Genomic DNA, 27,153 nt, shown 5'->3' with positions numbered 1-27,153 from the left:
GGGTCTATCCAATTTTGGTTTGTGTATAGGTCTTTGTACATATTAAACAAATAAGATATAATGTGGCCTTTAGTTTCTTTTTTTTCCTTTGGACAGACCCAGGCTAGCTGTTTCCCCCACCTTACAGTCTGTCTTTATGCTAAGCTAACTAACAGGCTCCTTGCTCTAAGCTTTATATTTAGCGTACAGACTTGAGAGTGGTATCAATCTTCTCATCTAACTCTCAGCAAGAATGCTAATACGCTTTTTCCTAGTGATAGCGAAATGCAGCTTTCTAAATCATTAAGGGTTCTTGACATGTATCAGAAAAAGGTTCCATACTCAAACTGTGCAATGACATCTATTGGTAAGACAAATGTGTTGAGAATGACCTGCACTTAAATATTATACATTTGACACAAAAGTACAGTGTGGTGACAGAAGGTTTTGCCTCACAGACAAACTGAATATACTGAATAAAGAGTAAGAGTTGGAGTCATATGATGGTGAAGATTAAGTGTAATTGGACAGATGTAATTTCTCTAAATCTAGGTTAATTACGTCAACAGTTAGTTTTGAATGTCAGCTCGAACCAATTTCAAGGCAACCATAGGTTCACTGACAGAATGAAGCAGTACACTGCTGCTTCAGTCATATGATTTTTGCAGTTTTGAAGCAAGCTAGTGGTGGTTTCAAGGTCTCTGCTCCAGAGTATTGACACAGGCTTCAAAGCTCCAGTATCAGGCATAACATCTCTAGTATTTCCCCGAGTATTGAACTATTCCTTTAAACAAAGTTGTAAATCTAATGTAGAAAGTTGAGATGAAAGGAGATGGTACTTTTGTTCTTTTTCACAAAGAAATAAATTGCCGCTACTGCAGAGAATCTTCTGCAGCCTACCCTTATTCCAGTCCTAATTCTCCCCCCTGCCAGCCTTATTAGACAGATTCAGCCAGAGAGAGGAGAGCAAGAATCCATACCAGAGGAGCAAAAGGCGCCTCGGGGCGTCAAGACTGTTGGCCTGGCAAGTCTTCCGAGCTATTGGACGCTGCAGCCACCATTGCTCCCACTTAGTGTTCTGCTTTTCTACTCACCCCACAAAGATAAGTAGGAAACAGTGGCACAATGACCTAGTTTTGTCATAAATCTCCTATTCTTACATTGGCAAGCAGTTATTGAGCCTCTGCCCTCAATTGTCACAGTTCACTCTTGCAATAGCTATTAAGGACGTGTCAGTAAACTGAACCGAGCTCATATATTCAACCCTGTGTAATCTGTATGCAGGTCAAAAATGTTCTTATACTATACGTATTATAAATCACTGACACTGGTGAAAACATCTGCAGTGAGGAAAATTCAGGTCATTCAGGCCGACTGCAGTGGTTTGGCTACAAAAGACTTGGATTGTTCTCCATGATTACTTTGGAAAAATTCAATTTACTTTAGGCTTTCAGTTTAACATTTTGGCAAATTTGCTTATTCACTGTCTTGCCAAGATGAGATGATCAATACCACTCTCATATCTGTCCATTAATTTCAAAGTCTTAAGGCGGTTAGCTTAGCTTAGCCTAAAGACTGGAATAGAAGCAAGGAGAAATAGCTGACCTGACTCTGTGCATAGGTAAAAAAAAAAAAAAAAGCACCTATCACCACCTCTAAGGCTCACTAATTAACACATTCTATCTTGTTTAATCCATGTCATGTTTATGTTTCAGTTTTCGAACAGATTAAACAAAGAAGATACAGAGCTAGGCTAACTGTTTCCCCCTGTGTCCAGTCCTTATGCTAAGCTAAGATAATAGTCACCTAGCTTTAGCTACATATTTAGCATACGTCATGAGTGTGGTATCAATCTCCTCGTCTAAATCTCAGTAAGAAAGTGAATATGCTTCCCAAAATGTCCAACTATTCCTTTTACTTCACTGGTGTGTGAGCAGGATGAGATAAAACTACAGGGGCTGAGTTGCTCTCAATTTGATGATCATAAAAACTCAAGGGTGAGTAGATAATAGTAGAAAATGTTTCTTTTTGGGTGAATGACCCATTAGCATGACACAATATGACACTTGTCAGATACTTCAGTTGCACTAGCACGAGTTTTAGGCCAAATTTCTGTCTGCATTTTAACTAATTCACTCAACACACACAACCTGCCCGTTTGACCAGTCACTCACAGGAGACTTTGACCAAAGCACACTGCTGTCAGTCAACTGTAAGCAAGAACTGCTGGCCGCCAATTAACAGCATTCCTTTCACAGTCATTAAACCAGGGCTTTGACGGCTTCCACTGGGCAGAGCAGTGAGTTCCCACAGGCAGTGACGCTGCAGGGCAGATAGGGTGATGCCAGGCATTAAATTCTCTAGCATGGAGATATCTAGGCAGAGTGGTTAAGGGCAGGAGGGGAGAGTCAGGTTTTCCCATGTCCTCTTTCTACTTTGAAAGATGAAAGTGACTGCAGGATGACTGTTTTATCTGCACAAATGTATGGTTACATATGTGTGCAGGATATGCAAAAGAGTAATTTCATTTTGACCTGGTCACTATACTCTACTATGATTAAAAAATGTTGGATCTGAAGTATATTTAGACTACACTTAGTCCAATATCCATCCAAGGATCTCTCCTATATTCTGCATGAATGTACAAGTGGGGGAGGTTAATCCATAACTCAACACTTCACCTCCTTTTACCTCCTTCCACACTGAGGCCCAGTACTCTCTTGCATACCCAGTTACCGTGCACAAGTGTGTGTGTTCACATGCGTGTGTATCTGTACCACACATGCACACTCTAGACCCATATGTCTAGCTGGCTCCCCCCTTTTCCTCTCTAAGCCCAGTGATGTAAAACATATGGCAGGTTAGACAGATGGACGGACTGGGTCGGACCAGACATACACACACACACACACGCACGCACGCACTGAGTCCTGGGCAGTTACTAATGGCTGTGCACTGCAGACGGCCTTGTAATGAAAACCACTCATCATGTACTGATTGTGAAATGGTCTGGAAGCAGACTGTACAGTACATTGTAATTTCCCACTACATACTGTTGTTTCTATGAATTCACATGTGTCTATTCTGTCCTCTTGTTTTGTTGCCTTAATTAGACTGTTACAGTATTATCTTCATTACCCCAACCAAACTAGATTAGTGCGATAAAATTTGTAAGTTCATGGAACACTGACACTTTGAAGATGAGAGGGTTTCATCTGATAATAGCAATATCCTCTCCCGCCCACAGTACCATCGTATTAAGTGCAACACACTCATGCCATCCCTGTGTGTAACAAGGGGCATTCTCATGAAAAGACATACATCACTGTACCTCTTTGGGGTTTAGATGTAGTAGTGGATTACTTATGGATTACCAAATTAGACAATGGTGCTGCAGCCACTAAGTACATATCATACATGTATCATGGGAGTAAAGTAAAAAAAATAGAATTAGCATAGTTTAAATTTTGTTTTACTTTGTTGTAATGTATGAAAAGACCCAAAATGAACATTGTAAGCGAACTACTTGATTAATATAAGCAAATTTGAACAGCATATGTATAGGAATGATTCTGTTCCAAGCTTTTTGATCACTATAAGCGGTTTCCACTGTAGTATACTTCATTAAAAACCGGTCACAAATATACAGCTTTTTATATATATATATATGTGTATATGTGTATGTGGGATTGACTCAAAAAGCTAAACTACAACTAGCTGTATGTGTGTTTTATTTTTTCCAGAAGAATTGAGGAATGACAAATATTTAAGCAGCACCCCTCCCTGTTTTCTTCTTGTCTCTTAAACTGGGGAGTGGACCTGCTGAGCTCCGTCTCAGCACTGAGGTGATGTAATGTTGACACAGTATTCGAGCTCCTTTGAACACAAGCAGTAGGTCTTTGTAGCATGTAAATATTTTTAGGACTGTGGACCAGTGGTTATATATGTAGAGGTCAAATTTATGACCAATTTTACACATGGGTTCACCATGTGATATCATAATTTGACTATATCCTTGTGATCAGCTGTGCTAAGCTGTTGCAGGTGTTGATTTCCTAGAAAGACACGAGTGAAGTGTAAGGAAAAGAAAGAGCAACCATGAGTAAAACACAATTTTTCTGTGTCCATGAACTGGATTGGGTTGCACCAGTTACTCATACAATCCGTTTCTAACTTTTTGTTTGTACTTGGCTCATGCACTCAGCAAGCAATTTTCATTCAAGTGAATTGGCGCTATCTTGTAGCCCAGTATGTGGTTCTTCTAATACATCCATGAGCATCACGAGCTGTAAAATAACTTCCAAAAAAAGCAATATTAGGGGGCCAAATAATATTTTAAACTTAATTGTCAATCTTTTGTAAATGTGGTATATTTTTGTTTTATTTATACAAGCATACATGGAGAAATATGTGTTTCATAGCTAGTAGTATTCATGAAGTTTAGAATGAGCCTCTGTCAGTCATGTAGCCCTTGTCCCCCTCATCTTATTGGAGGTCAGACGTTTTGTCAAAAAAGACTGTATTCCTCCTCTGTTTCAACTCTTGCCTCATGAATGCCTGCCACTCTGGTGCTGCAAGATTTTATGAGGTGTTGACGATAGAAAGAACGGCCCAGGCGATAGAAATTGAAATCACAATGCTGCTAAAATGATATACACAGTGCTGCTGCATTCCTACACACCGCTTTCTTCAACTAGTCCCAGTATTCAAACCTGCAACTTTGAGGTAACCAGAAATTTCTCAAAGAAACATATATTCCAGGAGATATTTCGTGATTACATGTTGTTGTCCTTACTTTATCTCCACATGCCTCACCTACCTCTGCCTCAGTTACTGATTTTTTCCCAGAATTACTCTAAAGAACCTGCTGACAATGGGTGTTGTTTTCAGCTATTCGTGTAGGTGTGGATAGCAATGACAACAATAGGGATTGCATGGTGACTGCAAAGATAGCGATAGTTTCCAGTCATGAAAATATGAGAGCAAATTCAAACCACAGTGTGTTGTGGCTACATTGCATTCTTCTCTGTTGAGGCTATACTGTCACTGGAGAAATCTCTGCCTTTTACATGACTTCTAAGTGAAACTTGAAATACATTTCTAAGTGATTCTTAAAGCTGATATAAAATCCAGATACCCGCTGGAATTTGAAAATGCATCTTTTTTTCAACATTTTGGCTAATCAAATGTAATTGCAGGGTCAAGTGACCTGCTCTTACCTGCTGAAAAAGCTGCTCAATATTTTCATATTAACAATGGATCACATAATTACTTGGATGTGGAAGGGGTCACATGTAGTGATGAACCCACAGGAAATTAACACCAACTCTGAACTCTGATTTTTGCATCTTTCTTTGGTTTTATGGCTCACAACTTTCACCACTCTCATTAGCGTAATTTTCAGCAGCAGGAAGCTATTTTCAGCTAAAAAGCTCAGATACACCCTCTGTACGCTACCTACCCAGCACCAAACAGCAGACTAACAAAGTCAGCAACTAGCTGGTGAACATAGTGGAGCATTTAGCAATTCATGGGCCAAATATTTTTCTCAGGAGTTGGTTGAGAGCAAAATAAAGCTAAATGGGGAGTGAATATTGTACTTAAATTCATTGAGAGGCCAGAAAAAAGGCTCCAAATGGAATCTAAACCATAATTTACCAACAAGGATCAAGAAATACCTCTCTCCATATGCATCTTACCTGGAAGTCCTCTGGGGGGAACTGCAGCATATCCCGCAGAACATCACTGATGATCTGGGTCTTCCTCTGTATAATAACGTTCTCATAGTCCAGAGGCTCTATGATCTTCGGTTTTACCTAAAGAAGCAGACAACAGAATGGGATCAACAAGTGGCAACATGTGGAAAGGCAGTTTTTCTTCTGCTCAGCTGCCTTTAAATGTTTGTGGTCATTTATTGAACTTTCATCCAGAAAAACAGAACAATGTGGAGTTAATAACAACATTTTTGCTAATTTTATGATTAAGTGAATGGGTTGTGTGATGAGTGAAAGAGAGAGTCTGGAGTATTCACACTGTCTGGACAACAAATTGCCATTGTTCTCTCACAATGTCTGGTTGACAGCTACAGCAGCTAGATAAGGGAAGGGAGGGATGGATGGATGGATGAGCGAGAGTCCGTGTGTGGCATTGTACCAGTCACTATGTCATGAGCTCACGTGCAAAACCTGAATTATAGTAAGTAAATAGTGGTCCTTGCAGCTCTATGAATCTCCCTTCTGAGCATTTCCAGGACTGGACATTACCTCCTCAAATCAATGCCAACTCCAGGAAGATATACAGTCCAAAAAGGATTCTTCATTCCATTGTAAATCCTCTTGCTACATTATAACAGAGAATGCTTTGTAAGCAGTGATGCTTGACATTGGGTAGGATTGCGGAGTCTAGTTCATGATTTAGAGATTAAACTCTCCCAGCGATGCAGACATCGGTTGTAACATTCCAGAGAAAATACCCAAGGGATTCCTCCAGCATGTCCTCCCACAAGTAGCCAGACGATGGTATTAGAAAACCGATATTCGCATATGACACACATGTGTGGCTGTGTCTGTGTATTAAAAACTTAAGGAAGTAAACAAACTTTGATCTATTTAAAGATGGACTAAGGCGGAGTTGTATGAAATACTTCTTGACAGGCTAGATTATAAAATTGGGTTGCTTTGTGGGGGAAGTAGGCTACATAACATTCCACAAACCTGTGGAATTTTTATAAACAGTTTAGGTACAGTAAGGACAGCTGCGTATAGCTGTGAATCAAAACTTCCTTCCTTTCCATTACCTTTGCTGCTTAAAGCATCTCACAATGGGCAGATTTATGAATAAAAATGAGTATACTAATTGCAGTTGGACTGACACATTATTTTCTCCATAATGATTTGGTCTGTAAATAGTGAAAAATGGCCAAAATGAGGTCCTCAAATTGTTTATTTTCTCTGACCAACAGTCCATAACTCCAGGATGTTCAGTTTACAATGATATAAAACACAGATATATAGATGACTGAACCAAAGAATGTTTGGTCATTTTGCGAGAAAAAATGACCTAAACAATTAATCAGCTATCAAAATAGTTGGCAGTTCATTTTATATTTTTTAATATGCTTAGTTTCACTTGTTGGCAGGGTAACATTTGCTTTTAGCACTTAACACAAAGTCCAGCTACAGCTGATGGGAATGTCATCAGTTTTGCAGGTATTGGTCACAAATGAAAGTACTGGAAAAATGTAAACTTTAACCTGATGGTAGCGCTAGAAGAAAAGTCAGAAGATCACCAAGGCTGTTACAATTCCTCCTCAGGGGGACATGAATGTCTGTACCAAATTTTACAGCAATCAGGGGATCAGCAGAGCCATTAGAATACATCATCTAAAAACCATGCATGTCTATTCAAACTTTGGGCCAGCCCATTAACTTTGGGGTTTTGGACCTACCGGCCTACTGACAGACTGACAAAATATTAGCAAGAGTTATCGATCATCTCTCTGTACATTTCTAAACTGTTATAGTTCCCTGGCCTGAATGTGGCTGCTAGGCGTGACTGTGATCCAGATTATTTGGATTTGTCTTTTGGTTTGGATCCAATGAACACATAACAATCTGTGGCCAATTAAACAGACTGTCTGACCACAGATTTACATTTTGATTCGTCCAGCCGATCCTCATGATGATGTAATGAAAATATCCTTACATATCTCTCAGCCCTTTGGATGTAAAGATCATCTGATAAGCAGTTAATCGCCAGCTCTGATTTCCAACTGGATAATTGCCGTTCAGATAGAAGATAACAACAAGCAGCTGTGAACTGTGACTTGCCTTTAATTATCTTACATGAATATGTTAAAAAGAGCCAGTTATGTGATGATTAAGCAAAGTTAAAGGCTGATAAAGATGTGGTTGTTATTAAGCTTTCTAAAGGTAAAAATAAAATATGGTCAGTTTAATAACACTGACTAACAAACTTAAACCACTGATGAAAACATAATCCTAACACTGGAAAAGTTTGGCTTAAAATGACATGTGTGTTTAGAAAAATAGTAATAAAGTTGTCAATTTTTGGTATAACAATGTCAACATCATCAGAATCTTTGAAAAAAACATTATTTCTAAAAATGCTGAAAGAAAATATGGTGTGTGGCACTTCTTATAGTTTCCTGATTTATCAGGTAACAACTCAAACAAACTAGTGAATCTCATTGCAACAACTTTGCAGTCAACTTGTTAAAAGTCTCTCTCTGACTCTGAGGCACAAGAACACTTAATGAACAAAGGGAGCCACAAGTGCTCCATTTCCTAAAAAAAGACCAACATTCAACCCCCTGGAGAGCTGTACCCTGAAGCTACCATTTCCCATTTCCGTCCAACCCCTTTTTAAAAAATCTTCAAAGCTGCTCTTGAAAGGGAACCTAAGAGATAAAACCAACTTCAAAACAATCAGATAAGTTCTATTTAGCGAGCAGCTCCCAGAACAAGATTGAATTTGAGATAAATGTCAAGCTCTCATTTGCTTCAGTGTAAAGGATGGTACAGCACAGACTTACCGCTGCCACCTGTGACCCAGCCTCCACCTCTGCCTCAATCTCAGCCAGGCTCTTGTACTGCTGTGGAGACTCTATCACCATCTCCCTTTTGGGGGCTTTGCCTGCCCTGCCCTGCATGGTGATGGAACACCCAATCCTGCCTGTGCGTAGCCTGTGATCAGGTATGAGACTCACTGCACACACTCTGCCATGCCAGAAAGTTGCCTACGGTGTGTGAAGGGCTGTGAGAGCTTTGCCGACGTCCAGTGAGATTCCCTCTGTACTCAATCACACAGCCTCCCTCTCCCTCTCTCTCTCTCTCTCTCTGTGTCTCATCAGAAGGGTAGGGCCCCTCCCACTCTCACAGCTGTGCAGCTGTGATAGTGTGTGTAGATATATGTGTTTGTGTGTGTGTGTTTGCACGTACTGTACAGTATGTGATTTGTGTGAGTGGGAGGGGATGAGAAATCGACCACTCCCCCATTAAAAACTTAGAAGAGGTCCAGAAATCAAGCTGTCATGTGCCTGCTCCACCTGCATGTGTGTGTGTGTGTGTTGAAAATAGAAAGTGGAGGAAAGGGTAGAGGAAAAGAGAACATCACTGTTACCAGCCACAGTAACACTATTTAGACACTCAATCTGTGTGGATAAAGTTCTACTCCCCATTGATATTTTGGTGTGCTTTGAACTGTTCCTGCACCGTATCCGCTGCAGCAGGCACCCACAGCAGGGTCTGTTAAAACACACTTCCCCTTATCCGGCACTCAGGCGTAACACACACTCACACACACACACACTCTCCTGCTGCTCAAGGAACAGTTTTGAGTTGCCCCTTGTCTCTCCATCCAGTCAGCGTTCTCTCTGAGGAGAATCACTCGCCTTTAATCTCAGCGATGGAGGCGCCTCGGCTCAGCTGTTTTCTATCGGAGTGTGTGTTTCAGAATGATGACATTTAAAGTTTTCAATGAGGAATTAATCTGGGTAAATTTATGCTAATCCTGTATTTGTTTTTTTCCTCTTTTACGAGAGAACTAACTCCCAAACCGAGCCGATGTTTACCAGCCAGTGAATCTCTCTGACTCAACAAGCATGATTAATAACCCACCCAATTATCTCTATGGGTAGAGAAGTTTGGGCTCTCTCGTGCACACAGAATGAGAGGGAGAGAGGAGGGATGTCAGAAAGAGGGGATGACATGACTTCAAAGGCCATCATCTCTCTGTTGCAGTTTCAGCACCATCGCTCCTAACAAAATGTAGCACAAAGGCGGGCAAGGTTGTGTGTGTGTGTGCATGTGTGTGTGTGAGTTTCAGTTTTTGTAAAGCAGGGTTCTCTGATGTGTGAGGCACTCTGCATAATTTGCATAACTTGTTTTAACTGTACTCGCTTCAAAGAGACTCGCTGAAATGTACCATTCAGAGAAATAACTTCATTTAAAAACACAGGAAACTCCACAGAGGCAGTGCAATAAGATTATTCCGCTTTGCCAACAGGGTATTTGCCAGGTGAGGTGAGAGGGGGAAAAGCTTTAGAAGCCACAGGATTAACCATCATGCTCATAGGACTGCACATAATAATTATTAGCAATTCAAAAAAAGCAAAACAATAAAAAACTTTTCCTCTATTGTCACCACGAAGTTGACATTTGCAGTTTTGAATGGAATGTCTATACTGGATGGACTGCCATGAAATTCGGTACACACTTTCATGTTCCCCTCAGGATTAATTGTAATCATTTTGGTGATCCCCTGTTTAGGCCTAATTAGCTAATGTTAGCATGCTAACAAGAAAAACTAAGATGGTGAACACATTATACCTGCTAAACATCAGCATGTCATTGTGAGCATGTTAGCAGGCTGACATTAGCATTTAGCTCAAAGCCCTGCTGTGACTAAGTACAGTCTCACAGAGATGCTAGCATCACTGTAATTTTGTTTTGTTTTTTTCACGTATGATTTTGTAGTTCTAGCTTTACTTTTCATCTAGCATCATCATCAAGTCAAAAATGTCTAATCCTTTGGTTTCCTAATGACAGTCCCACCAACTTCACCTTTACTTTGTGTTTAGTGCTAATTAGCTACGGTTGCATGCTAACATGCTGAACTAAAATGAGGGATAACGGAGGATAAAAAATGAATATTGTGGACGCTCAAGCAGCCTACTGGTTAAGACACATACCTAATCATAATGCCCATGGTTCAATTCTGGTACCAGACCTTTGTTGCATGTCATACCCCTCCCTCTCTGTCTTTCTTCACTGACAAATGAAGGCAAAAATGTTTAAAAAACCACCATAGTCATTATCTACTTTGTTTCCTTCTCAAGCCACAATGCAAGTGCTTGGTGACAAAACATTTGGATTATGGTGCACAAGCTGTTCAGAAGTATAGTTAGAGGAAGCTGTGATGAAGCTATTGTGGAAACTCAGTGTATGTTCTATATCCAAATCCCATGCAGGTGTCTAACTAGACTTTCCTCTGGCGTCAGTCTCTCTCGGACTGCTGACTGTACTGCATCACTGTCACCCTGCGGAGGCCTCAGTGACAGCGTCACCAGCTCAGCGGGATAATCAGCCTGTTGTCGAAGCTCTGGCTGCGCTGAGGTCATCCCGCTTCATTCACCCACATCTCTGGAGCGCTCTCACACCATCACGCTTCCTGGAGCCATTGCTGGTACCATTCCATGAATGGGTGTATGTTGGGTGAAGGGAGTGCAAATTAGTTTACAAGGCCATCTGTGCAAGAGCTTGACACACACACACAAAAAAAAGTTGTCAGAGAGAGAGAATGAGCGTGAGGGAGAAGGCGGTGGGGAAGGATGGTGTCCATTTGTTTTTGCACAGCTTGAACCCATTAGGACATGTGAGCCTTCCACACCCTTCCCAAGAGGCACACACGCATACGCACACATATATAGACATAGAGCGTCACACAAGTCTGTGGAGAATTGCATAAGGGCAGGTTGACGTAATGTTTGGGAGCCGACCATCGCTACAGACACCCTGGAGAGAGAAAGTGTGAGGGAGTTGCCTGCAAATAAGCGAAACTTCCCCTTAGAGTGATCCCCCCTCCACACACAAGCTACATACACAGACATGTAGTAATCACATGCAAGTTAGTTCCCTGACCTATAACTCACAGCTGTAGCTGTACCCAGCTTGAATGATAAACCAAGCAGTCTGTGACAAGCACACAAACTTAAAATGTCATCTCTGGTCTGTCTTGTGGTCAAAGTTGTATTGCTGTAACTCCAGGTATGGGGAAAAACATGTGGGACAAGTTAAGTATGATACGTGAGAGGGGAGTTCCCTAAGACTCTATGATGTCAGAGCTCTCAGAGGTGCTGAGTGCTCAGCTCAAGACTATAGAGCAACATCAACTGAAGCACAGAAAGTCCCTGCATGGGATTAGCCCATAGGAACAAAATGAAGATACAAAACACACACACACACACACTCTGAGATTCATTCAGCCTTGTTTTCCTACAAAGGCATCATCTACATTCTCACTGAAATACTAGGAGCTGGTCTCAATGTGGCAGGGCTTCCAATATCATATCATGTGTACATTACAGTATACAGTACTTTGTATTGTGTATATAACAAAAATAGTCTGTAAATAATCAAAATACTGGAAAACTAAATTTATGGCTTACAAGCTTATGGAATTTATCTTACTCTACGGGTACATGGCAAGTAGTGCAGTAGTGAAGCATGTTCAAACCAGCATTCAAAAAGGTCATTTAAATGGAAATACTGTAATCAGCGGATTAGAGAATTTTTTTGTCATATGTAAATGGACTGTACTGGTATAGAGCCTCTCTAGTCTTCCGATCACTCAAAGTGCTTTTACACTACAAATCACATTCACCCACTCACACGCTGAATGGGTAGAGAGGCTACCATGCAAGGTCCCAACTTGCCCATCAGAGGAAATCTAATCATTCACACACATTCACACACTGATGGAGCAGCCATCAGAAGCAATTTGGGGTTAAGTATCTTGCTCAAGGAGACATCGATATGCGGACTGGAGGAGCCAGGAATCGAACCGCCGATCCTCCGATTAGTGGACGACCTGCTCTACCTCTGGAGCCACAGCCGCGACAGTCGATTAAAAATCTTAAGGTTTTGGACTGTTGGTCGGACAAAACTAGCACATTGAAGACATCACTGCAGGCTCTGAGAAGTTCTGAAATTTCACATTCTATAAACTGAGCGATTCATCAATTAATTGAGAATATAACTGGCAGATTAATCGATGATGGAAATGATAGTTAGTTGCAGCCCTACATGGGATTTTTTTCTTTGGACAGATTTTTGAAGTGGAGTTTAAGTTTGGTGAACTTTTAAATTTGTGCCGTTGACCAATAGCAAATTGTGTGGTTAATGGTGACCTTTGAGGGACTAAAGAGCCAGAGAGTCCAAAATGGAGGAAGCTATCACACTTTATTTGCCATCCACTTTTATCTAACCTATATAACCTGTATAAACTGATCCACAAAAGATGCACAGCCTGCAAATAGTTACAAGACAAAAGTCCATGGTACCAGTATGACTTCTGACTGTGTGAACTTATTGTCCTGTTAGAGACCAAACCAACTGGCTTGCTAACTATCAGTTAGCAGTCTTGCTAGCTGAGAACAAAAAGCCATGAGGGAGTAAACAAGAACAGTACAGAGAAACAAGCTCAGAGAGTTATTGAGACTGACTAGCATGTTGGCGGTTAGCTTTCCAGCTACGTTAGTATACTAACTAGCCTTGCGAGTACTTACATCACCATGCAAAAACACACAGATGATTTCACTCTGCCACTTTTAGATGTAACCCTAAAAACCAAATTCTTACTATCAACAATGGGGTCCTAAATGAACACACATTTTTCTGTTAGAAAAGTTATTTCACATGAGGAATTACTCTATTTGTGTATTTTTTCTCTTCTCTTTTCACTGGTTAGAATGGGATGTAAAACAGTGTTGTCACATATATTATATACAATATTTCAGTCAAGATATTGGGAGCCAAAGTAGATTAGCTGAATTTTTGACTGCTACATGCTTAAGAAGTACTCAAGGTTGTTTTACCTATTTAATCTGTTGATTGCTGCTTATTTATTCATAAACATTTAATGTTATGGAGAAATGCTTTTTTAAATCAAGTATTCAGGGGTTTTAAAATTTATGCATAGATGATAACAGCATTTCAAAGGCACCTGCTAGCATAAAGATATCAAAGTCAGAAGAAATAAGGACATAGGCCAAATGTATGTTTTCCAGATACATAAGTAATGAAGTGTTTTGTCCATATATGATTCACTTTGTTAAGTATATTTTCATTCTTAGAAAGCCCAGGAAATCTGAATTGGCATTTTGGTTTTAAGTCCAAGGCTCAGCCCTGGACGTTTCCTGTGTTTTCCAGCTTATAAATAGCCATAATTTGCGCATTAATGGAAAGATGTATTCCACTGCAACTGCAGATGTAATTATTTTTATGGGAAGGGTTATGAGAGGCCAACCACAGCTTAATGGTTGTAAAGAAAGCACTGCATCCAAAAGTGATAATGGTTTATAGTGAATGTCCTTGACTCAGCGTGCACTAGCAATCCTACTTAACCCCTTCACTATTGATTGTCTATTAAATCTCTTTGACTTAACACAGGGCAGGCTGCTGGCTAATGGAGCTAACTTGAGGAAAGCAGCTTAATGTAGCAGCGCATAAATCCGAGTGGAAGAAAACACGGCTGCAGACGAAGATAAAAACTGAGAAAGGAGCAAGAATCTCACCCTTCATCACTCTCTCCCTTCAATTCCTGTCATCTCTCCACCATCCATATAATAAAGGCATAAAACCGTCCCAAAAAATATTAAAAAAAAAAAAAAAAAGGGCGAAAGAATCTCAAGACTCAGATTCTACTTGCTCAGTGCAAGCGAACTTGCAGCCAAATGTTAAGCTTTTGATGAGCTGCACCAGTAATTGTGTGATCGGGGACACTGAAAGATATACTCTTCTTCTAAATCTAGTTCCTCTGGGGAGTCTATTAGCAGGATTATTAGCCAAAATTCTGCTGATCTGTGCACTAACTCATGTTTAATCTGATGAGTCTCCGCTCTCTGTAAATTATTCATCATTTTCTTTAACTAGTTTTCAATCTTAAAAAACACAATCTCATGTGTGCATGTGATATATGTATAAAAAGAATCTCTAAGTCACTGATTTAGAGAGAACAGAAGAGTTCAGTCATAAAGACTCAACCCAGAAACAGTTAATTCTACTAAATTATCATTTTCTGCTGCCATCTGTTCAGAAATACAAGCACTGGATGGTGTTGTATTTCTGTAGATGAATCCTCCTTGTCATATGGGGTAAGAAATACATTTACATACTGATTTTTTTATTTTTATTCACCTGTAATCTTGTGTGGTGAACAGAAAAAAAACTGCATGATGCTGGTTCACATCAAATTAAACTGGAAAGAGAGGCATCCTGCAGTTTTGTTTAATTAAAAACACAACAGATCGTAAAACAGTTGAAAACCATTGTGCGCACGACAGCAAAAAGCTTATATTTGGAAGTGTGTTTACCAGAGCCGTAGTTGGCATCCAGAGTTGAGATCCCCTCAGACTCAGTGTCTCCTCTTCCTCCTCCAGAACCCCCAGCTCCACTGCCCCCTTGATGTAGCCACAGTTCCTCTCAAGGATAGAGCGCAGCCCCTCCAACAGAACCACGCTGGTGGTGCATCCCATGGTGCCACCAAACGCTCACCGCCACCATGCAGGAAAAATGATCTCGCGCTCTGAACCTTATTTCTGATCTCCTAACCTTAATTTAAACCCCAGGCAGGTGCAGCAACTTGACTCAAAAAGTTGATATAAACTCTCAGTCTTGACCTCTTCCACATCCAGAAATCGGTAACCTTATAAGACCCACTGCTCCCTAAAGACCTCTTGAGAAAATTCAGTCGAGTATCAGTTTATCTCCCGTAGCTGAGGAGGATTTCACTCCGCTCCCATCTTCGAAAGCAGCCCAAGTGTGAGAGCTTCTGGGTCGTTGTGTGCAGGGATGGAGGGATGAGGGATGTGTGCGCGGAGGAGAGAAGCCGAGCTGCTCATTCAGTCGGAGCAGGGCGTCGACTCTCCTTCCTCCTTCTGCTGGGGGATGAGGATGCTCCGACGCTCCCACTTTGCTCTCTCACTCACTCTTTCTCACTGGTTTGCTTTCTCTCCCTCTTTTCTCAACCTTGCCATCCCTCTCTATCACTCATGCCTGTCACTTACACTTCTCCTCTCTTGCCTCACTCTCTCTGTCTTTCTCCCAGCAGGCTCTCTCCCTCCCTCTCTCTCTCTCTCTCTCTCTCGCAGCTTAGTCATTTCTCTGACTCTGCGTGCTTTGTCAACAGTAAAAGCAGATTTGTTACCAACAAAGACACACACACACACTGTCTCACCCCCACACATGCAAACTGGCTTCTGCAGACAATGTTTTACTCTCTTTCCCTCCTTCCTCTTTCTCCCACTGACAGTGAAATTACAAGGGATGCAGTCATCTTTCTGATGTCATTTGCATGTGCTCTAAGACATAAAAAGGAATGATTTAACATCTCTTGACCTGCGTTGCCAGGCCCACAGCCATTAACACCTTGAGGGACTGGTGCGTCATAGGACAACCAGGACAAACCTGGCAACCCTCCGTAAATCATCATCCAATTAACACCACAGCATCCTTGCTTCAACAAACAATCCTGAAGCAAGGATGTTTTCTGAAGGGTACAAGCTTCTTGGCGTTAGTCTAATTTAAATGCACATATAAACAAGTCTCTGGATTTTCTTCTGCCTCTCTCCGGTGGCTGGCGTAAATATTTCATCAGCGGTTGACACACTCACCTACTTTTAAGTGGATGATGCAGCAAAATGGGCGGCAAGAAAGAGACTCTTATCAAAAAGAAAGCGAAAGCACAAAGTAGCATCAGTATTTGGAATCATGGGAATGGTTTTACAACTGCTTAGAAAGCTACTGAGATTAAAACAAAAGAAAATGTTACAATTAATAAAAAAAGCTCGTAAAACTCAGACTATAAATAGAACTACAAAACCATACTTAAAAAAACAGGACTACTGTCACGCAAGCTAACGGCTCCATGAGGCTGTACAGTGATGCTTTGAGCTAAATGCTAACATCAGTATGTTGAAAATGACAACATGCTTGACAGGTACAATGTTCACCTTGTTCGCCTTCTTAGTTTAGCATGTTAGCATGCTAACACTTGCTAATTAGCCCTAAACACCAAAAGTGGGATCACCAACGTAACAAATTTCATGGTAATCCATTCAATCGTTTTTGAGCTATTTCAGTCTAGCTGCTAGTGTGGCTAGTAAAAATAACAGTAGAAAGTTGATTCTGGTAGTTATTATTTCACAACTGGAATTTTTAAACCTGCAATAGTACTTTTTTGGCTACTTGGGAGCAGTGGAAACAAGCTGTAAACACAACATATGTTCAACTTGTTAGCAAACAGTTCCCTGTTTACACATCATGCACATACAAGCAACATTAGCATTAATTTGGAGCTGTGTTTCTGCCCATTTGATGAATGTAAGTAATATTCACTCTCTTTTTAGCCCCTAACAGAAATATCCGGCTCTTTAGCTGCTTAATTTTTCACTTCGGTTTTCTTTTCTTGAGACAAGTAAACTGATCTCATATGTAAAATTGATGAACTGCCCCTTTAAGGTTGTTAACTAGTTTGTTTCATTGCAGTGTTTTCAGGCCCATTCAAAAAAGCCTCAGCAGTATTGTCTGGCAACTCCTCAGAGACTGCATTAATCTAATGAAATCCAAACTGCACCCTACAATGCACCTAATAGCCTTTTCACAGACCTCTGCAAACCAGAGAGACATTGTTCCAGACCACAAAATTACTTTATCAGAATAAACATCCACAAAAGACATTTATCAGTTGTTCCTATGTGCTGTTTAGTAATGACGTAGATACAGAGCGCAATGGAAAAGATAAAATCCCCTTAATGCAGGAGAAACAAAAATAATGCTCTTCTCAGATGCTCATCTGCAAATTTACAAGACACTGTAGGGCACCCTTCCTCCATCATAAATTATCTCCATAAACTTTAACGCTATGGTTTTTGTACTGGAAGGTTTGGAGCAAAATATGGATTTTTTTTGGTCTGCTTTTAAATGTGGTGAACCCTTAACATCACTCTGTCTTTTTTTCTGAAAAAAACACACAATAATTAAATACCGTATGAGAGATTAAAGCCGGTCTCCTGGCAACAAGACTGTTATTTCAGAGAAAATAAAGAAATGACTGAGGGACATTTTTGGCGGGCGGCAATCACTCATGCCAATAGACGTCAGCATTTTTTTTTTTTTTTTCTCATTGCACAAGTAGCATAAACCAAATAAATCAAACCAGACATGTGTAAAGATTTATAGGGTGGGTGACTAAATGAAAGCCTTATTTCCACAGCTAATGAATGTGAAAGTGCCACACACAAATATTAAAACTCAGAACAAACACACACACACACACAAGAGCACAAGCCTTTGTCTTTACACGTTTAAATGCTTGCAGCATGATCATTTCACTACAGTACCTCAGGTAAGAGGACAGTGCCAAGATAGAAGACATACGTCACTGCTGCCTCCTACAGGCCACTCCTGAAACTGCAAAAACACTAAAGCTTGATGACTCACTGGAAAAAAAGCCAGACGATGCTTCTTACCTCATATTTTCTAATGGATTTTCTCGTGAATCAAAGTAAACAGAAATTATGCCATACGAGCTGCAAGCCTGTACCAAACGCTAGGGGCATGTAATCATAAAAGCTTTGTCCAAAACATACTGTAATGTGACCCGGAGAGTAGTTGAAGCAGAGCGATGATTCAAAAGACGGCATGGCAGCCAAGTTTCATTGCAGTGGTTTGATGAAAGGGACATGGAAAAACTATCCACGGTTTGTTTTGTAACACTAGGCTTGAGAGATTATATCTGATCTTGCGATTAAATAGCATTAATACATTGATTAACAACAAAAAAAACCCTATTGTATTAGTAACTGAATTTTTATTCCAGTGACAGTGGAAAAACAGGATATAAAATGTGTCTATATTCTTCTAAAATTAGCAGATTATTTCTCTTGTTACATGCCATCTTTCCACCACCTCCACCTGTGAAGGGTAGCTGTAGCTGGATCTGTCACAAGTGGGATCTAAAGCGGGATATACTTTTGATAATTTGGCAATCTTTAGTTGCAGGAAGCCATGTGCCTTACAGGGAGAGAAGAGTCATGTTCTTGTTCAAGGATTGTTTTCCTAGTCTCATTCAAAAATAAAAGGCAAAGATCGTGTTCCCACTGCGCTTTTAGTATATGTATTGAAGGTTTAACTATGATCTATCTCTTCATCTCAGGCCAGTAATAGTGCCAGTAATTCATCAGGGACCTAAATTCAGGCTGACAATAATGAGCGTTGCTGAGGAATCTGGGTTACATTCGTGTGATGAGGCCTGCAGGTAATCTGGCAGACTGGGACAGGATCCTTGTGCACACTGATTAAAAGAAAGAACTCTGTCCAACCACAAGGTTTTGGCTGTATTCAATACTCTTTGTGGCCAACTCACCAGTAATGAGAAAAACTAGCACACTGCTGCTGCCTGTGTTTATATCATATCCTTTCTATGCCACTGGTCATCACGCTCTATTTCTACCTATCTCAGCTGAACTTTTAAATGTAAGGATTCCCATGCCGCCAAAAGAACCGCAAATGTTTTCCACACTAAAGTGTAATGGCTATTTTTACTCATGCAACAGAGAGCTGGATGTGCAATTGTGTCAATTGGGTCAGAGGAAATTTTTATGGTCACTGCCCAATTTTTGCAGACAAGGCTGGCTGCGCTCCTGATTGAAATAGCAACTGTTTTGTTAATTGCGGTTATATTAAACGCGCTTATCCTTTACATGAGTAACTGTGCAAATCAGTTAAAGGGTTGCTCCACCAATTTTACACAGAAAAATCAGTTTGCTCGTCATGGGGAGTACTGCTCAGCCTGTGAGAACTGCTGTATAATGTCCTCTGTGGCTCTGGAGCAGCTTTGTCAATGAGAAAATATTCATAGTCATAGTGATGTCATCACATCATCAGTTATCTCAGTTTGGGCTTGGAGACTACAAATTTATAACAGAAAGGTTGCAAACTGGAGGTGCAGAGTTGTGGGCATTTACAAGGCAGAGAGAGTCTAACTAAACATGCTGTTGGTTGCATTATGGGAAATGTAGGTTCCAGTGTTTATCAGCGGTATTAGGCACTAAAGTCAGGATATCTTGTCCTCTGCTGCTTTAATTTTGACCCTCTTTTTTATCTGTGTCTTGCAAGTCCCCCATCTTTATGTAAGTGCAATACTTAATCACTGGGCTACTCCCTTAAAAGGATGGCTCTGTAGTGTTGTAGTGGAGTGTAGCGCCAGGAAAGCACTAAGACACTAAAAGATCTTATGCAATCATATGAATACACTTAGTGTATGAGTTACTAATGCTCTATTCCATACACAGTATAGTCTTTGCAATGTGCTAAAAGAAAACCCATGCAAACACATTATATATACATACATACTATACATTTCCCATGTAAGCACACTGCAATGTGCTCTTCACAGAGATCCCTGGCAGGAGCATCCAGAAGCTCCAGTACATTCAGAACAGAGCTGCCAGGATCCTGATGACAGTGCAAAAACACAAACATAAAACACCAATTGTTTTCATTGCACTGGCTCCCTGTCTCCTTCAGGATTGAGTCCTGCTTCTCACATACAAATCCATCAACGGACATGCGGCTCCCTACCTACAGGAACTGATCACAACATAAACCTCCACCCACACCCTCAGATCTGCCCAGTACCAAGCTCTGCACCATGGGGGACAGAGCCTTCTGCTCTACTGCACCAAACTTGTGGAACAGCCTTTCTAACCATCTGAGGGCAGCACAGACCCCAGACTCTTAAAAAGGCCTAAAAGCTTTCTATTCAAGAAGGCTTTTCCACTATTTTCTTTATGTTGTGTGTTCTATATTATTCATACTGTAGCACTTTGGGTTTCACCATGAATGAAAAGTTTAAATGTATTATTTATTTATTATTATTACAAATATGCACTAACCTGTCACAATATAATTTCAGCTGAACCATATTTTGACATATTGTCTAATGCCCTTTTTTCCACTATTAATGCAAAAAAAGGGCCACAATCAGCTTAACTTGAGATGTAACCCTGCTGTCTGCTAAACCTAAGGCAGATTCCTACAATAAATAACGGAGGAAATCTCCAAACACTGAAGATGTTGCAATAAGCTGAAACTTCTCTCACACCCTCTCTTGAGTCAACACTGCGGGCCATGTAGCAGAAACGAAAACAAGCAGCAGCTATCCAATCAAAACGATGTGGCACTCAAACGAGATCAGGCTTCAATCTGTGAGCCTGCAGGCTCCGAAGAACGATGATTGATGGAAACTGGCAACATGTCAAAATCATGTCATGTAATAGGAATGTTGTGTGTGTTGCTGAATCTTGCTGATGTTGCTGAATCACGCTGTTTTCTGTCAGTCTTAGAGGAGAAATTAAGTTTGACACTCACGGGCAGGCAAATGACAGACGAGACCTTTTACTTACACAAACACACGCAGGCCAGAGTGGCCGCGGACACAAAAAGACAGCGGTTGTTTACGTCAGTGCAAGGGTGGTAACGACACAGGGAGTAGCCTAAATAAAGAAGACATGGGAAACCACACGGCCAGAAAAGCCACAGCCTCAGCTATCAGCGGCAGCGACTCTGGACTCAACCCCAAACCCAGCAGACGACCAAAACGCCCCACTTCATCACAGCTCCTGTATCATGACACAGATATAGGTCAGCAACGCTAAAGCATCTGCAAATCTGCAGATTATCTCTGCCAGGTTTTTTTTTTTTTTATGCTCTAATCAGACCAAATCCTCTGGAGTGGAGTTTACTCTTAAGTGGAGTTCTACAGTCAGAACCGCTGGTAGTAACTAACTATAAATGGGAGGTGGTATTAAGGTATCAGGATGCACATTATGGGGTTAGTGTTGCTCGCACTCTGAGATTTTGGCGTCTATTTTAGGGGGGAAAGGAGTCTCACAGCTTAGAGAAAGAAAGAAATGAGGAAAATGACATGTAAACCAAAAATATGAAAAGGCAATTTCAGTGTATGCCTTTTCTATAGTGTGTATGTATATATGCATGAAGGATTGAGCACTGACTTATTCAGCAAGGCAAGAAGGAGGCAGAAAGTGGTATAAAAATCTCCAAGCAAGCATTTCCCACAGTTGGAAGTGATTATTAAAACTGCAGGGGCTGTCTTTACTGCTCTACTGCTTGGCTTCCACTTTGTTTACTAAGGTATAGCTGAAAGCCAACCACGCCTGCAGTAACTATGGTGTGTGTGTGTGTGTGTGTGAGTGTCCAACTTGAGCCCTGCCGCCTTGAGCTGTCCTCAGTCTTGAATCTAGATGATTCTATCACATACTGTATGTAGATATTCATAATTGATGGTCTCCCGGGTGCTTAGTGTGACACCAAGAGGAGAAAGAGGGCGAGTTTAAAAATAGCCAGGACACCTACCATCATCTCATCCATTATTAAATACAGCCCAGAGATCTGATCTGACATCCATTATTCCACTCCACACACTATGGGCTAAGACAGAACTATTAGGCTGCTCTGACATAATTGCAAAGAGCGGAGATGAAGATTAAGACTGAATAATGGATTGTGTATTCCATGCATATCAGGATTGTTGATATGCAACACCTGCGCTTCATCTACAGAATACTTCCTGGATCCTTTGGCTTAAACATACAAAACCAGTTGGATCAGATGAAGGTTTTCACTTGCCAGTCAAACAACACACCGCAATGCAACACCAGCTGACCCGCTTCTTGCTGGGTGAAATCGGAGTGGTTGAGGAAATTCTTTGATGTCTGGTATACTATATATATATATTTGCTTTTACCATACCAGCATGTCTGTGCAGCGCAACTGGGCAGGGGAAACAGCTGCAACATAAGTACACAGTCAAAAATAGAGGTATACAGGAGAAGTACATTTTTAGGAGATGTACCGTAACAGATGCATAATGGGGCCCAGATGCATTGCTTTTGATCTACCATTAAAGTACAAAGTAGTTTCTGATAGCTTAAAGTAGCAATTTCTGCTAATTCAACCTGAACTAACTGTACAGCTTCCAAAGTCTGTTAAAGGGGAACTCCACCCATTGTACACAAAAAGGTCAGTTCACTCGTCATGGGGAATGCTAACTCAGCTTTGTTAAGTCTGAGAAAATAACCCTGACGATGTAGTGATGTCATCAATTATCTTGGCTTGGGATTGGAGATTATAAATTTAAAAGAAAAAACTTGTGTTGCAAACTGGAGGTGTGGCGTTTAAGGAGGGTTTAACTAAATATGCTATTGGTAGCATTATGGGAAATGTAGGTTCTGGTATTTTTGGAGCTTCACTCAAAATGGTGACCTTTCAGCCCTTTAAGTGACCCTGGGAAACAGCTGGTCTGGCTCTGCCCGAAGGTAACAAAATCCACATACCAGCACTTCTAAAGCTCACTTATTAACATGTTATATGTCATTTATTTAATCCACACAGAAGTGTAAAAACGACTATTTTTAGCTCAATTAGCACTGTTTGCTGGAGGAAGCTGGTGAGCAATCAAGACCATGTTGCAACAGTGCCTCATACTGATTGGTCTACACTGTCTACACACTCCCTCTCCAAGAGTGGCAAGAGTGGGAGTGAACAGTTACAAGAACTCTTAAAATAAGACACTTAAATATGACACTCAAAATAAGAAAGGTACATGTAGTCACTTGGTATACATACTTATACTCATGACTACAGAAATGGCAGCTTTTGTACATCAAAATGTACACTTGTGCTGCACTGTTCCACTGGTTTAAACCCTTACTGTACTATGACTGAGGCAATGATGCACGCTATGCGAGTGTAACATGATGACCCAAGCTTAGTGCCAATGTCACATCATCAGCACTGACAAGATCTACTGGAGCCCTGAGTTCCCACTGCCATGTGACCACGGACACATGAAAATAGTCTCAGCAAAATTAGGAAAATATACCAGCTAGGTCAACTGTGACTCTACACTATGTGTGAGAACACAAACATGGCATGAAATGCACTGCCTTCAGTGTGTTGGCTCTGTTTTCAATAGACTTTATTGGCATATTAGGTTTGACCTAAAAAGCTTTGATGGGACAGAGACACACAGATGGATACATTGACAATTTAACTTGACAGTTACTACTTCTAGCTTTTTCTCCTTCATTACACTTTTATAACGCTGCACAAACTACTTGGAATAATTTGAATATTTTATGCTTTATGTTTTTTGCGCTGTGTAAAGAGAGACCCATTAGTTTTACATAGTGAGGAAGAATAAATGGGGTAACTTCAACTGACAAGGAGGAAGAAGAAAATACCATTTAGTTATATATACATTTAAAGCTTTTCTTTACTTGTTTGGGGTCAGGGAAGCAGATAAAAGCTCAACCAACTCAACGTGCAAAAGCTGAGGTGGGGATAAAGCCTCAATCCTGAGGGTCTCTTTATGAAGAGAGGAAACTGTCAGTGTGACGTTTGATGACTTTATCAAGATCAGCAGGTACACTGGGACCATGGAGAGAGAGAGAAACTGGACATGATTGACAGCCATTAGTTGCAGGCGTATTGATCACCATTATGCAACAAGACACAGACACAGGGTTAGTCAGGTCACTGCTGTGCACAAGTCCCTAAGGACTAGAACACTTCAAAAGGTAAAGCGAACCACCTACAGCACAGTTTGTAGAGATAATAAATCAAAATATGCATTCAAGGTGTATTTAAATGCTTTACCTGTCATAACATGAGGGAACTTGCCTATGCAATACCATCACCATCCTCATCATAGAAAATATTGTAACTGAGTGCATGTGTCAGTCAGCCTACATGCTGTATGATGTCCTGATATACAGTAAAAACAACACATGGCATTTCTTTTTTACTTTTGACATTACTCAGCTGTTTCTACCTAACCTATCTGGTTGCAAGGTGCACCTTCAGGGGTCAGGTGACAGGTTTAACTAAAGAAGTGTGCATGCAACTGTCTGTGTGTGTGTGTGTGTGTGTGTGTGTCACCTCCTTGTCCCTTGTGAGCTGGAGGTGTATATTTCAGTTACCTGGCAACCCCTTTGAGAAAGTTGTAACAAAAGACACCCTGCAGAGTCTGACAACAGGGAATAAGCACCAGCAAGTGACAGCATTGCTATGAAAAAAAAGATTTTCCAATAAATAAGTGATGGATGTTGTAGCATATAGTAGATGGTCCAACTTTTAACTAAGGCTACTGAAGTGTCCTTGAGCAAGGCACTGAATATTCTACCAAATCTAAGTGACGCTGACCTCTGACCTAATGGAAGAAGTGAAAGGCTCTATCAATAATATAGTTCCTGATATGCTGCATAGTATATGATTATGTGCATTCTGTGGATCGTTTCTCTTACCACCAACACTGACGTCCTGACAGCCTCGGAGACGCTTTGCCTCAGCTCTGCGGCGGTACCCGGTTTGTTGAGCCCTCGGGTGAACTTCCTCGCCTCAGGTGGAGCAGAAGCCATAGTTTATCCCAGCTTTCATCAGACAGCCAGGTACTGAGGAGAGCAGACTGCGAGGGATGTACGCCCAGAGGCACTGCGAAGGCTGAAATCCTGCGCTCCTGGCTGTGCTGCGTGCGTAAATGCACACAAGCGCTGTTTTTTATCCCGCCATTGCGCTTCTACTGAACTTTATATCAGCTCGATCGGATCCACAGTCGACAGGGTAGTCCAGGATACCTAAGATGACTTCACTCTTCAACAGCAACTGGAGAGCGCAACATCCAAAGCCTGCTACAGTATGCTCTGTCCCGTCAGCGGAGGTCCCGTTGTGCAAACTGACACGCCCCCGCCCCCCCTCTTCCTCACCGTAATAAAGCCCGGTGAGACAGTACTATAAACGAATCCATCCATCATGTACAGCTGGGTGTAACTTCATAGTTTATTTCTACAGTGCAGCTGTGGGAGACTCAACTGTAACTTTATAGAGTCCAGACACCACTTCACGTTATTTTTATCTCCTGGGTCTCTACATCTCTGAGGTTTGCTATATCACTACATGATCCAGTACGGAAACATTAGACAGTAATTAATGCCTAATTGTTGTATTACTGCAAGGCACATAAAATCAATACTAATTTGATGTTATACAACTAGAAACCGCACAATGCTCTGCAGTAGGCACAGGCTGCCATCTGCTGGAATAATTATTGTTTTAATCACAGTCCTCTTTTAGACTGTTAACGATGTATGAAGTTATTTGACCACACAGAGGCAGTAAAGTTACACTAATAGTTGAATAACTATTGATGCCATTAGGAGCAGTGGGAAATATCATCTGAATTTTGAGTAGACGTTCAAAGTATAATGATAGTAATATAATGTCATATTATTATCATTATTATTATCATCATAATCTTTTACAATTTTTTGGAATAACTGTGATCATTGATGTGGAATTTCCCTACACACATGGCATTCAGGTGATTCTGTTTATTTAGTTTTATCACGCGCGCTAAAACTGAACCAATTAACCAGTCAAAAAGCCCTCTGCATTGTGAGGGAAAATAAAATCAAACACAAGCAGAATGTGCAACAGCTTCTTCCCACAGGCCACAAGACTGTTAAACACCTAACACTCAGTTCCCTGCACATCCAGCACAACATATTACCATTTTAATCTGTTGGTTTTGTTGCTCCCCTGTTTACTGAGTCTTTTATTAGAGGACTGCTATATTCTCTCACATTTTATATGATCTATTTAGGCTTGATTTATTTTGTATAAAACCATGCATTTCCGTAAGTATTTTTAATTCAGTTACTTAATCGCTACTGTATGTGTATTTCTATGTGGATATGGTTGGAATGACAAATAAATCTGAAACTTGAAACTTAAAACTGAGACAATTTTGCAGCTTTGTGAATAACATTTTCTGAAAATGAAACCTGTCAGTTATGACTAAGTGCTACAATGGAAATGAGTGGACCTATTAAGTCACTACTTCCTCGAAAGCAGTTCCCAATCTTTTTGTCCTGTGAACCTTAAAATAAAGCAAAGGGTTCATCCTGGTATTGTTTTGGTTCATTGGTTAATCATTTTTCCATTAAAAAAAAACGAAAGAGAAAGCAATGAATATATCCGTTAAAGATCCCCACAGACCAAGGTTACATTTTCAAATGTCTGACTAACATTTTTTACCTAAAAAATGACTAAAACGATTATTCAATTATCAATATAGTTTCTGATTAATCGTCTGCCGAAATGGTCTGACCTTGCATCTCTAGAAAGAGGACTTATTTGATTTTATTTGAATAACTTTTAGAGGCTTGACGGGGTAAAACACAGTAATCCACAAGAAATGAAGCAGAAATCAGAAGAAAGCTCGAAATAAAAAACACAGTTTTGTGTCCAAAATATGTTTTTTTCTATATCCTATCATGTCCTATCATCTCGCGAC

General features: G+C 40.6%; 1 protein-coding gene across 4 annotated transcripts in view; it reads right to left on the bottom strand.

Moving 5' to 3' along the window:
• dock9b (dedicator of cytokinesis 9b) overlaps positions 1-26,808 on the bottom strand; it is a 66,421-nt gene extending 39,613 nt beyond the window's left edge. For 2 of the 4 annotated variants that reach the window (XM_067582745.1, XM_067582747.1), the window contains exons 1-2: positions 25,106-26,808; positions 5,679-5,795 (exon numbers count right to left, since the gene is read on the bottom strand). In XM_067582745.1, coding sequence (XP_067438846.1) covers positions 5,679-5,795; positions 25,106-25,219 — 231 coding nt within the window. In that variant the 5' untranslated portion in view covers positions 25,220-26,808. Of the gene's footprint in view, positions 1-5,678; positions 5,796-8,533; positions 8,891-25,105 lie in introns of those variants that run through there. The other 2 variants (XM_067582744.1, XM_067582746.1) reach the window with 1 other exon arrangement.
• Between the last annotated feature and the right edge of the window lie 345 nt (positions 26,809-27,153).

This window comes from Thunnus thynnus, chromosome 24 (assembly GCF_963924715.1).
Source record: "Thunnus thynnus chromosome 24, fThuThy2.1, whole genome shotgun sequence".
Lineage (NCBI taxonomy): Eukaryota > Metazoa > Chordata > Actinopteri > Scombriformes > Scombridae > Thunnus > Thunnus thynnus.
The sequence above is the reverse complement of the archived record's forward strand: the minus strand, read 5'-3'. Positions and strand labels throughout refer to the sequence as shown.